We start from the raw sequence: 13,766 nt of genomic DNA, 5'->3' as shown, positions 1-13,766 counted from the left end.
AAGTGATGTATTCTTTCTTTTACAATTTGGGGATTCATTAGTAATCCTATCAGTAAAAACTTGATTTAAAAAAAAAAGAATTTGAAACTACTACAAAAAACAAAACAAAACAAAGAACTAAAAATCTGCTAATGAAATATTTAGAAAGCGAGCCAAGAGGCTCAATACATTCTCAATACCTGCCTCCACATTTTCAGTAACTACCAATGTCTCAAACAGAATATACATTTGGTTTTTCAAGCAAAAGAATTATCTGGAAAGGAAGGTCTGCAAAGATAACAATCTCTGCTCCTCACCCCTGAGTAACTATTTTGAATGCATCAACAAGGGAGCACAACTTGCTAGAAATAAGAGCTAAATCATCCTAAAGATTATCAGATTGAAAAGAAAGTTCCATTACATTTCAGGTTACATTTGTCTCTTTCCTATCTTTAAATGCAATAGAACTTTCTTTCTAACATAAGTGGCAGGCTGTAAAAGAGGGAGTAAGCTGCCCTTTCCATTCATAGATTGGGCTGGCACCTTGGGCTAGAGCTAGCAACCCCTTAGCCTCTCATGTCAGGGGTACAGTGAAGGTGTTGGCAGCAGGACGTTGGATAACTGACAAGGCAGCAGAATCCTTGGCCAATGGCTTCAAGGTTATTGTGGCCAAGCAGAAGATCTATAGTATCAGACAATGGTTGAGTGTCAACAAGCAAGTGAGCTGCTATTGGGACTGAACCCAAAACTATCTGGTTGGGAACTAAACTTCTTAACCACATAGCCATTGTTTAATATAATAGCTGATAGAAAAGTATGAAAGGAGAGAGAATTTAAAAGAAATGTGAAACTAAAGGACTATATCTATTGTTAGACATAGTCTATCAGATATCTTATAAAGACTTGACCCATTTATGGGTGAGACACAAAACAAAAAGTTAGCAGTACATGAAACCTGTGCAAGTATATAATTGTTCCTAACATAACAGGCACAAATCCAGGAGGATGTTGGTTAATTAAATCAACTTTAGTATTTGACTGCTACTTTACTTAACACTAGAAAGATGACAGGCGAAGTTAACCTCAGTGGGAATTGAATTCAGAACGTAAAGAGCTAGAAAACAAATACAGAAATGTATTTTTGGTGGTACTCTAATGATACCACCAATCCATCGTAGAAGGCGGAGGAGTTGGATAATTAAATCCATGCATCCTGTATTTATATTATCAACCCTGGAAGGATAAAAGGCAAGGGTGACTGTGGTAGGATTTGAACTGGTATATCCTACAAAGCCAGAGCATAAAGTATTTCATTTGGCACTAATGTTTCTGTCACTCCATCACCCTTGTATAAGTATATAAGTATAATGGTGTCTGATTTAGGCACAAGGGCAGAAATTCTGAGGGGAAGGGCTCAGTCAATGATGTTGCCTCTTATACTTGACTGGTACTTCGTTTTATTGACTCTGAAAGGACAGAAGGTTAAAGCTGACTTTGGTGGGATTTGAACACAGAATGTAAAAAGCTGGAACAAATATTCTTTTCTACTCTAGGCACAAGGCCCAAAATTTTTGGGGAGGAGGTTAGTCAATTAGATCGATCCCAGTATGCAACTGGTACTTAAAGTTTATCAACCCCGAAAGGATGAAAAGCAAAGTCGACTTCGGCGGAATTAGCTGGAACAAATATTGTAAAGCATTTTTTCTGGCACAAGGCCAGCAAATTTCAGGAGTGGGGAAGTTGATTACATCGGTTCCAGTGCTTAGCTAGTACTTATTTTTATCAACCCTGAAAGGATGAAAAGCGAAGTCGACCTTGGCGGAATTTGAACTTGGAACATAAACACAGATGAAATGCCACTTAGCATTTTGTCTGGTGAGCTAATGGTTCTATCAAATCACTGCTTTACCTTGTGTAAGTGTATAATGTAAAGCAAAAAATCAGTCAAGTAGTAGGAAAGGTCCCCCTCCACCTCTCTCCCACTCTTTCTCATAGAACTGGATGCTTGCAAAACAAGTTATTCTCATTTAAATGAGTATATCAGCCAAACTCAAGCCTCAGTTGTGACTAACTTCAACTTCTCTTAGAAACTGTCTAGAGTAACTCAAGAAAATTCCATTTGCAGCTTGGAGACAAACATGGACAGCATGGCACAGATTAATTACTAGAGACTGGTTAGAAAGACTGGAGAAACAACCACTTAATATTTTTGAAAAATGAAGTAACATTAACAGTTTTTATAAAGGCTTAGAATAATTATGGAAGTGTGAGAGGGAGAGAGGGAGAGCAATGGTAGATTTATAAAGATTCCATGTTTTTTTTATGCTAAATACTTACCATTCATTCCAAAGAACTCTTTCACTGAGCCCAGAGTTTGACAACTGCCTTACTGCTGTACTTTTATGCTGTGTAATATTTTGTCCCCCATAACAGAGCCCACATTCAACAGTGTATCCTTGGTATCTGGAGGAAGATTAAAAAGAAAAAAAACAAAACATGAATAAATACAAAAGTATAACAAAAATATGAACATCATGATAATATTTCGACAAAGCTTTTATGTGATACATTTATACTCTCAGCTTTATAGACATTTTTAAACGAATAAAACAAACAGAATTCATACTGATTATTTGGAACTTACCTCCAACTTTACAACAGGCAATAAGATAGAAGCTGAATCCCTTAGTAAGCCAAGTCTACGAGCTGGGGTTCAATTCATACTACTGTAGAAATGAGTTGTGATGTCATTGGTGCCACACTGTATCAGCTTTTGCTTTTCCCTTGGATAACATCAGTGGGGCATGGAAAAGAGAGGCTGGTGTGCATGGACGACCGCTGGTCTTCCATAAACAACCTTTTCTGAACTTGTGCCTCAGAGGGTAACTTTCTAGGTGTAATCTCATGGTCATTCATGACCAAAGGGGGTCTTTACCCTTTTACTCATGGCACAACACTGTAGCCAACATGCAATCTATCTTACTATTTATTTGTCATATACACACACTACCTTCTTATCTAAAGTTATAAGAAGATGTTTTATAACTCTAATAATGATATAAAATTCATAAAATGTTCCCATTCAATACGAAAGATTTATGCAAACTAGTCAAATGGGAATATTACATAATGTTCACAATGAGATCTTTCACTCAGTAATTGGAACAAGTAGGTTTATGAAGAAAAAACATTTTGTAATTTTACAAAGATATTGTCAAGGAACTTTTAGGGGCCACAATGACAATGAAGTTATATTATTAATTATTTGCTTCAAATTTTGACACAAGGCCAGCAATCTCGACCTCAGTGTTCAACTGGTACTTAATCTATTGATCCCTGAAAGGATGAAAGGCAAAGTTGACCTTGGCAGAATCTGAACACAGAAAATAAAGCTAAGCATTTTGCCGGGCATGCTAACGATTCTGCCAGCTCACCGCTTTCATTTATACTTTTAATTATCAATCTAGCAAATCTATTGAAGTTTACAGTCCAATAAATATATACTTACAGTTTAGTCCACTTCACTGGAAGTCGGTGTGCTGTGGATATATGAACTATGAAGTTGTCACTGATTAAAATGACTTCTTGTGACTCTGAAAAAGAAGAGAAAGTTAGACAATAATAACAATCTCGAAATTAAGTTCAAGTACAATTGATGCGAAGGAGGAAAATAATTTGATGAAATGTATGGCTGGGTGGTGGAGAAGTTTTTGTAGCAACCACGTGGTTTTGGGTTCAGTCCTACAGTGTGGCACTTTGGGTAAGTGTATCCTCTACTACACACACAGGCTGACCAACACACTGTGAGTGAATATGGTAGATTGGAAATTGAATGGAATCCTGTTATTTGTGTGTGTGTGTGTGTATGTTTATATGTTCTTTTATTCTCTTACTTGTTTCAGTCATTTGACTGTGGCCATGCTGGAGCACCACCTTGAAGGATTTTAGGTGAAGAAATCGCCCCCAGGATTATTTTTTAAGCCTAGTACTTATTCTATTGGTCTCTTTTGCTGAATCACTAAGTTACAGGGATGTAAACACACCAACACTGGTTGTCAAGCTGTGGTGGTGGCAATGTATATGTAAAGAAAATTATGATATTCCAACATGGAATAAACTTGGTAAAAGTGAAATGAATTTCCACTTTGAGAAAACAAACAGATACAACAAATGTAACAATTACCTCTGGTTTCTTGTCTGCTTGAGCTGAGAAGGAAATCTGTTTGGAATGTCTTGCAGTAGAGGTTAACCAAATTTTTCACAGCAATGACGAGCATTTCCAAGCTATCTTGTAAATTTTCAATCAAGGAACATTTTGTCTCCAAGCTGGATAAGTATAGCAACATATATTAAGGTTTTGGAGGAAGTAGTAATGTATTTATAACGTGATTAAATGACTCAAAAAAATTAATATGAATAATATCAAGTAGCTTTTATTGAAGAGAAGTCTTAATCCTTTGCCTGTCCAAAGCATTTTCAAAACATCCATGCTTCTTTTCAGACTTTTAGTTAGTTCATGTATCATATGTTTTGAGTGATATAAAGTTTTCTGTTCAAATGTTCCATGTTACTTTAGTGGTTGGAAAAAATTAGGAATGCATATCACATATGATGCATGGATTCCAAAGAGATATGTCCTGTGGACACTGGACAGACATTTAACCCTCTAGCGTTCAAATTAATATGTCAAAAGTAATCCTTATTCATTTACATTTAAAAAAATTAATCTGGTATTATCTTGTAGCTTCAAGAGTTGAAAGATGTAATTGTTTATTTTTAGAATGACATTGCAGGGTAGGTGTGACATACTGGTTCTGGCCAGTTTGAGCATAAAATGAGTAGAATATCTGGGCCGGATATAGCCAGTTTAAACACTAAAGGGTTAAGTCAGATATATGTGAAGTAAAGAGAGAAACTGAAAGTAAGACGTTTTCCAATGTTCTACAGTGAGCGGATTATCAGTGGCAAGAAGTGTTTTGGGTTGCAGAGTACTGTGTCAATGCAAATCAAGAAATTGTTTGGGGAAAAGTGTTTATGGAATGATAGTAGCATCCATGTCCTAATGCTGAGCAGAAAAAGACAGGTAAATGTTACTATGAGAGGTTGTTGAATGAGGAGAAAGTGTGACCATGAGATGGGTTATCTCTGGGGACCAGCAACTAAAGTTGGCATCTGTATAATTGAAAGTGTAATTAAGGGCATGAAGATAAGGAAAGCTGCTGGATCAACAGTGACAGTTGCTGATGGGATGAAAATATCTGGCAAAGTAGGAGATGGACAAGTCCTTTCCACAGTTGATCAGGTAGTACAGTTAGTTGTCATATTCAGTGAATGGTATAGCAGAAATACTCCCAACTGCTATGAGGGTAAAGAAAGGCACTCTAGAAAGAAGCAACTACAAAGGCATAAATATCAACGGATGAAGTTGAGAAAGTAATGGAAAGAATTATGGCACAACTGTTTAAGAAGAAAATTAGCTGAAGTGAGATGCATGTCAGGTTTGTGCCAGAATGAGAGGCCATTCCAGGAGAAGTTCTTAGCTAAGCTCTGGCCACAACACCAAACATTTGTTGATCTGGAGAAAGCCTTTAGCAGAATATCATGTTCTGTGGACTGATGGCTACTGAGGAAACTGAGTTTAGACAAATGACTTATGAAAGTTACGCAAGCCAAATAGAGATAACTTTATTGTTTAATGAACAAATGGTTTTTAACAATAACATGAGAGATATTCTAAAGAATAAGCCACCTTTCTAAATTCAGTTGTTCTTTGCGATCAGCACTGTCTTGTGTAGCCAATTTGCTATTCTGCAATATAAAATAAACCATAATTAGTTAGGATCTGATATTTTAATGAGAAAATATATTACAATTACCATAAAGCCTATTTGTCAATGCAAGGTAGCAGTCCTACGTAGGACAATGTTACTACTTTTTAACCCCAAGAAAACATCTTTTCCAGTTGGCTACTGACAGGAAAAAATGTTTTCCTGGGGCTACAAAGTAGTAACATCATCCTGCATAGGACTGCCACCTTGTGTTGGAAAATAGACTTTATGGTACAGTACTGTAACTATATATTTCTTGCTCAGAGATTTAAAACTAGTTGGTTTTTTTTCTGTATTACAATTATTATTACAAATAACTATCAACAATTATCAAAATACCAAAGAAGCTAGTTAAAACAAAATCTCAACAAGAGATGAAAGTAGTAACTATACTAACAAGTAATATTTATCGCCACATCAATATGGCTGTTTGATGTTACTACTGTTTTAACCCCAGGCAGATCCTCCACCAGCTGGTTACAGGTGCAACCTGCACCCTGTATATATTGCAAGCAGAGGAGCAAACTCTTATCATCCTCTAACAGATGCTGGGATCACCAGACTGAAAGGTTTTGGGCTACTTGTGTCCATCTTCAGTTGTGACCACCCAGCTGCTAGACATAGCAGAAATTCACTCCAGCTCACAACACAGGAAAATAAGCGACCACGGGTCACTGATTTTGCAACAAGCAAAGTAGCTAGTTAGAAAAATCTCAATAAGAGATGGAAGCAGTAACTATACTAAGAAGTAATATTTATCAACACATTACTTATCGTAATAAGTACAATTGTAATAGTTATAAAGATATTTTTGGGTGTTGGACATAATTAATATTGGGTTCAAATTCTGGCACAAGGCCAGCGATTTAGGGGGAGGAGATTAGCCGATTACGTTTACCTCAGTGCTCAACTGATACTTATTTTATTGACCCTGAAAGGATGATAGGCAAAGTGGATCTCAGCAGAATTTGAACTCTGCAACATAAAGACGAACAATATGCTGCTAAGCATTTTGCCCAGAGTACTAATGATTCTGCCATCTCATCATCTTAGGACATAAGCAATGATAGAACAGAGATAAAGGCGGCAAGATGGCAGAGTCGTTAGCACGCCCAGCAACATGCTTAGTGGCATTTTCTTTGTCTTTACATTCTGAGTTCAAATTCCACCGAGGTTGACTTTGCCTTTCATCCTTTTGGTGTGTATGGGGGGGGCTTGATAAAATAAGTACCAGTTGAGTACTGGGGTTGATGCAATCGACTTACCTCCTCCCCGACATTGCTGGCCTAGTACCAAAATCTGAAATCAGTATTAGAACAGAGATTCACAGCTACTCACATTAGATAGTTCGTTAACAATGTTCTCAACCCGTTCCATTGCAGTAACCAATTCCACTGTCTCCAGTTTTTCCAGCATTGAACAAACTGCTTTTACAGACTGCTTCAGTGACATTGGTTGAATATCTTTATCCTAAAAGACAAAAAAAGAAGAAAAAAAAAGAGGAAAAAAAGTAAAATGGTTCTGTTTTTTCTATGACACAATTTTGGGCACAAGAAGTTGAATAATATATGTATTTCTTTTAAATTTCAATTTTAAAAGCTGAAAGGAATCATATTTGTCATTGCCATTTTAATGTCTGCTTTTCCATGCTTGTATTGGTCAGACAGAATTTGTTGAGGCAGATTTTCTTTGAGCAGATGTCCTTCCAATCACCAACTCATACTTGTTTCTAAGAAAAGTAATATTTTCCCATGCCCAGAAAAGGTTTTTCATGGAAAATTGGGAACGGTCACTATCTGCTTGTAACTATTGCACAATCTTAAGGTAAGAAAACAAAAACATACACATACATATTTACAAGAGGCTTTTTTTCAGTTTCCATCTATTAGATCCACTTACAATGCTTTAGTCAGAGTTAATAAAATTTCAATAGCATCTCAAATAACTTTATCTGTCAACTAATCTAATTTATATTTTCCTGGTCAGATTTTATACTTTGCCTTATCACAGCTTCATCAATCAAAATGGTTATATTTCTACTTCAGTGTTGAGAGGTTAACAGTTGGAAAGCTATCAAGCTGAGAAGAACAGCTGCTCTGATGAGACCCCATCCCATTCATGCTTGCATAAGAAAAACACCAAAAATAAAACATTAATAAGAATGCCAATTATTTGAGAGTTGGACTTTTCAAGGAATTATTTTACAATTGAACCCATTTTAATTTTCCTTTCAATGTATAATATTGGAAGTTGATTATTTCTAGAAGAATGAAAATCAAAATAGAGATGGCTTCCTTACAACAATACAGAAAAACATTTTAGACGATTATAAATATATATATATTGTTATCATTTTTATGTCCAATTTTCTGTGCTTACATGACTTAAATAAAATTTTGAGGCAGAATTTCTACAGCCGTTCTTGTAGCCAGCCCTCACCTGTTTCCAAGTAAAGTAATATTTCCTCATAATTAGACAGGTTTCTACAGATAGTTAGGAATAAAGGACACCACTTACATAACACTGACATTCGTTTACAACCACTCTGCAATGTCAAGGCAAGGCAACACACACACACATCATCTATCTATCTATCTGATGGGTTTCTTACAGTTTCTGTCTATCAAATCCATGCACACTTTGGCCAACCCAGAGCTATAGCAGAAGACACTAATCCAAGGTGCCATGCATTGGAGTTGAACAGAGGACTATATGTGTGGGAAGTAAACTTCTTAGCCATAACTGTGCCTATCATAAATATATTCATTATAACATATCTCTGAGATGAACAATATGCGATTTTAAATTCTTGAAATCAATGGAAAATAAAAAATAATTAAGTTATTATTAAGAAGAAATCAGGTTCCTGGTTAAAAATAATTTCAAACCCATATAGAGCTATAATTTTATATCACCATTAACAATAAAAGAAAAAAAAAATTCCAGTTTAAAGGGAGATAATTTTTTATTAACGACGATTTATCTACCTTGAGCTTAAATACTTGTAATTCACAAAGTAAAATATATTCAGATTTAAATGTTCAGAAATACTACAAAAAAAAAAAAAAAAAAAAAAAATGAAAAGCCTTGGGCCTACAAGTTTAAAGAATCACTGAAGGTTGAACTGTTCAGTTTCCACATAGCAACAATGTAACAAGCACCTTTTTCCCAAATTCAACCCATTATGATTTATTTTTCTTGCACACAGAATGGTGCATTCTGTTTACCTAAGGTATAGAATGGTGCAGCTGATTTACCTTGTAGAGAATTTGAGCACCATTCGAGCATGGACGATGCCAGTGCTGCCTGACTGGCTCCCATGCTGGTGGCATGTAAAAAAGCACTATTCAAACGTGACCAATGCCAGTGCTACCTGACTGGCTCCTGTGTTGGTGACATGTAAAAAGCACCATTCGAAAATGGCTGGTGCCAGTGCTGTCTGACTGGCTTCTGTTCTGGTGGCATGTAAAAAGCACCCATGACACTCTCGCAGTGTCATGGTTGGCGTTAGGAAGGGCATCCAACAGTAGAAACCTTTCCAAATCAGATTAGAGCCTGGTTCAGCCTCCCGGCCTGCTAGTCCTCAGTCACACTGTCCAACCCATGCCAGCAGGGAAAGTGGATGTTAAATGATGATGATGAGAATGGTGCAGGCTATCTAGCTATATAATTGGGAGCATTGCATAATTGATGACTATTTTCTTAAGTTTCACTGCTAAGATTCAACTCTTCCGAAGCTATTTGCGCTAACCACCCATTGATTGATCTCTATTAGTAAGAAAACCAAAGAGATCAACTTCATAATGTGAAATGCATAGACTATCAAACAAATACCTGTAATGGTAATTATAATGAACAAAATTGACTTACTTTTAAGGCACGGTCACTTAGCCTTTCGATTTCTTTGTAAAATGTTTCCATAAGAATTTCAAGGCCATCTCTGAGGAAATACAAATTAAAAATGAAAATGAGTAATATAAGAAACTATATCCTCAAAAAAATTGTTAAATAAAAAATCAGCTATTAATGATGGAGGCAATATTATTACCAAATAATAATATTTATATCTTACTTAACACGAATATATTATAGGAGTACTGTAATACTGCAGTGCTTACCCGACTATGAGTCTAGTGTTCAAAACACAGAGGTATTGGTAGCAGACCAGAATTATCAAACAACGGTGGTGGAACTGTTGTATCATGTGATTTCAGTCGGTTTTGTGCTTCATCATCAGCAAGTGTCTACTAACACCACATGCTGACTGAATCCCTCTTCCATTGATATATAGAGAACCAGTGACTATTCAGCCACTGGTGCTCCTATAATATATCCATCCTATGAAATCATTTACATTTTGCAAATCTGATTAATATAGGCATCCTAGACTGTCCGATAGTTCAAGGTACCTGAAAAAACCCGATTATCTCGGGAATCCATGGTCTGATTTACACAAAACTTCTGTTATTCTGTATGTATTCACATTTCAATGGTACCTGACTTTCAAAGCATTTTCCCTGTTATATGCTGGTTTGGCTATTTATAAAAGTACTTGAAAATACCGCATATCTTGGTAACCCATGGTCCGATTTATGCAAAACTTGTTTTGTTCTGTTTGTATTCACATGAGTATCCACTTCATGACATCTACTTTTGTCTCTTTCCCTGTTTTGCCAGATGCTCAGCTCTCAGACTGACTGATTCCTGATCTCTCCTGCTTCAGTCTCTTTCCCTCTGTTCCATCAGATGCTCAGCCCATGCTTTATCAGTCTCATTGATCTTTCTGTTCACATCCTTCTATTCACATACCTGTCCTGATCTTGGGTAAATATTTCATAAAGGACCCATTTGTACTTCAGCGTGAAATAATTTTTCCCCCAAGTTTTTTTGAGTGCATCCAAAGTATCTCACCTTCAAACCCACCACAAGCTACTTTCTTCCAGAAAAGAAAGTGGGGAGAGGTTGTGGGCACCTTGGAGTTTCCCACCAATGGAGTTTTGTTTTGCGGGTTTCTTTTTTTCTTTTCCAGGTTATTTCTCATGTGTTCAACGAATGTGACATAGAAATCACGTGTAAATGGCTCCTTTCTCCAGAAAAGGAAAGATTTGGCTGCTATTTCTTGCATGCCCTGCTACCAAGAACAGCTATTTCGGGTCCTTTATCGCAAATAGCTGTTACGTGGTAGCAGGGCGTGCTAGAAATAGCAGCCAAGTTTTTGGAGGTGAGGTACGTTGAATGCACTCGAAAAAAAGCCTATGGAAAATAACTATTTCACACTAAAGTTATGAACGGGTCTTTTATGAAATATTTACCGTATTTTTAAAGTCATTTTCACTTGAAAATATTTTTTAAATATGCAAAAAAAAATTTTGTATGCCAAAAAAATTTTTCACTAGAACATAATTTTTAAAAAGGTTAAATTACTGTCTGTTTAAAGAAAGTTAAAATATAAATACTTGCTGTACAAATAACTTACATTTTTGAAATCACATTCATTTAAAAATATTTCTAAATGATTAAAATATTGTGTTTAACAAAAGTGAAAATTGAAACATTTACTGTGAAAAAACAACTTGTATTTTTCGTTGGCAAGTTAAAGTCGCGAAGACTTTTGCCCATCATAATGTGTCTAATCGAAAGGTTAAGTTATTTTTGGAGTATTTTCTCCTATGCACTGATTTGGGTATTTATACCCCAAAATCTCCCCCATATCTCATGAACCAGTGGTCCGATTTATGTGAAACTTGTTTTATTCTGCTTGTATTCACATTTCAGGGGAACCTTAATTCATAGTATTTTCCTATTATGTGCCAGTTTGGCTGTGTAACATTCCAAGCAAGTAAGACTGAAGTTCATTTTTAATAGTGTATTAGGTACTTAGTTGTAAAATAATTGCACAATCAAATATATATTAGAATTCTGTGTATATTTATATCATAAATGTTTCTGATGAATTGACTTCTACATCACGTTCCACTAAATAATTTTGTAACTGTAATTAACAATTATGTAATTATTATTTGATTGGCATTTTTTTTTGTGGCAGTTATCTAAATAGCATAGGGAGCATGAAATTTTTAAAATATCAACGAGATCACTTGTTTTCTATTCCTCTCTCTTTCTCTCTCTCACACACTTAAAAATAAAATTAGAGAAGTTAAAATGCCTTGTGACAATTGTTCACAGGATAAGGGCAAAGCATTTCTGTTATTCCAATAAAATTTGTACTAATGAGTTCTCATTTCAAAACAATACACTCAAATGAGTGTTTCTTCACTCACACACACATGCATGCATGCACAGACACACACACAAAGAGGGAGGGATGAGGGAATAACTGGAAAAAAATTGATGAGCAAAAGAGAAAGACATAAATTTGAGAAAAATTCTCAGAAGGAAATACATTTCACAATATTTCATCAAAGCAGTGAATTCTATCATATATTATCTGTTTAATTATTCAAACTATTTTAATTAGTACATTTCTGGTATTTGCAGTAGTGATGTTGCTGGTGGTTACATAGCATAAAAGAACATTTAGACTTTCTAATGGAATATAGCACCAGAACTATAACTACAAAAAAAAAAAAAAAAACAGAATATTGTTGAAAGCTTTGGAATAATTGCAGACATGGCTGGGTTGTTAAGAGGTTTGTTTCACAACCACATGGTTTTGGGTTCTGTTCTACTGTGTGTCATCTCGGGCAATGTTTTATCACGATAACTCTGGGCTGACCAAAGTCTTATGAGTGAATTTGGTAGACAGAACCTAAAAGAAACCCATCTGCCTTAACTCTTCGAAACGCTTAGTTTTAGAATGGTGGCAGCTGATGAAGGAAATGTTCTCTATGTGGCCTGTGTATTTTCTGTGCTCTGTTTATCATTTTGTCCACGTTTTGTTGCAACGTCCTGTACCCAGATATGCATCTGTATATACATGTAGATGTAGGTATCTACATACATGTACGTATATATGCATATACTCACATATTATTTTATTTATATATATATATATATATATATATATATATATACATATGCACATATGCATGTGTGTGTTTGAGAAAGAGAGAGAGAGAGTGTGTGTGTGTGTGTGTGTATGTGGGTCTGTGCCTCTACATCTTGACACTGCTTGATAGTTAATGAGTGTGACCATCCTACAAATAGTGTCCTTTATTTCCTATCTTCCATGAAAACACATCCATTCCCAAACAAATGTTACCCTGCCTGCAAACAAGTGAGGGTTAGTGACAGGAAGGGGCAGGACATCTAGCCATAGAAAAATCCACTTTCACGAATTCTGTGCAACCCATGCAAGCATGGAAAAGCAGACATTAAGACAATGACAATGATGACGCATAGTGTAAGAAAAGAAAAAAAGTACTAGATTATATGGAAAATCTAATTTAAAATCTCAAAAGGTGAGATTATCAGGTATCACAGTACAGGGTTCAAGTATAGTATTGACCAAGTCTGAAGGGTTTTTTTGTTCATACTATCTTATTACATGGTATCTTTCTACAAATTCCAAAGGCTGAAAACTTGAGGTTGATATCTTCCATCTAAAATATAATAAATACTACTCTATTATCATCATCATCGTTTAATGTCTGCTTTCCATGCTAGCATGGGTTGGACGATTTGACTGAGGACTGGTGAGCCAGATGGCTGCACCAGGCTCCAATCTGATTTGGCAGAGTTTCTACAGCTGGATGCCCTTCCTAATGCAAACCACTCCAAGAGTGTAGTGGGTGCTTTTATGTGCCAGTCCAGCGGCACTGGCAACGACCTCGCTCAAATGATTTTCTAACATGCCACCAGCACAAGTGGTAGAAGGCGACTCTGGTAACGATTACGCAGGCGGACTGTGAACAGTGGAGAATAGTATTTATTATATTGATAATTCCTTGAAAATGGAGAATTCCTAGAAAATCCCACTGTCAGATAATTGGCATTGTT

At 35.9% G+C, this 13,766-nt stretch overlaps 1 protein-coding gene across 1 annotated transcript in view; it reads right to left on the bottom strand.

The window, feature by feature from the left end:
• LOC106869736 (phosphatidylinositol 4-phosphate 3-kinase C2 domain-containing subunit alpha) overlaps positions 1-13,766 on the bottom strand; it is a 172,927-nt gene that overhangs the window by 30,271 nt on the left and 128,890 nt on the right. Inside the window, exons 8-13 of the mRNA XM_052969122.1 lie at positions 9,678-9,747; positions 7,146-7,277; positions 5,729-5,787; positions 4,163-4,305; positions 3,488-3,572; positions 2,317-2,442 (exon numbers count right to left, since the gene is read on the bottom strand). Of these exons, the coding sequence (XP_052825082.1) occupies positions 2,317-2,442; positions 3,488-3,572; positions 4,163-4,305; positions 5,729-5,787; positions 7,146-7,277; positions 9,678-9,747 (615 nt within the window). The remainder of the gene's footprint in view (positions 1-2,316; positions 2,443-3,487; positions 3,573-4,162; positions 4,306-5,728; positions 5,788-7,145; positions 7,278-9,677; positions 9,748-13,766) is intronic.

The sequence above is a fragment of the Octopus bimaculoides genome, chromosome 7 (genome assembly GCF_001194135.2).
Source record: "Octopus bimaculoides isolate UCB-OBI-ISO-001 chromosome 7, ASM119413v2, whole genome shotgun sequence".
NCBI lineage: Eukaryota > Metazoa > Mollusca > Cephalopoda > Octopoda > Octopodidae > Octopus > Octopus bimaculoides.
The sequence above is the reverse complement of the archived record's forward strand: the minus strand, read 5'-3'. Positions and strand labels throughout refer to the sequence as shown.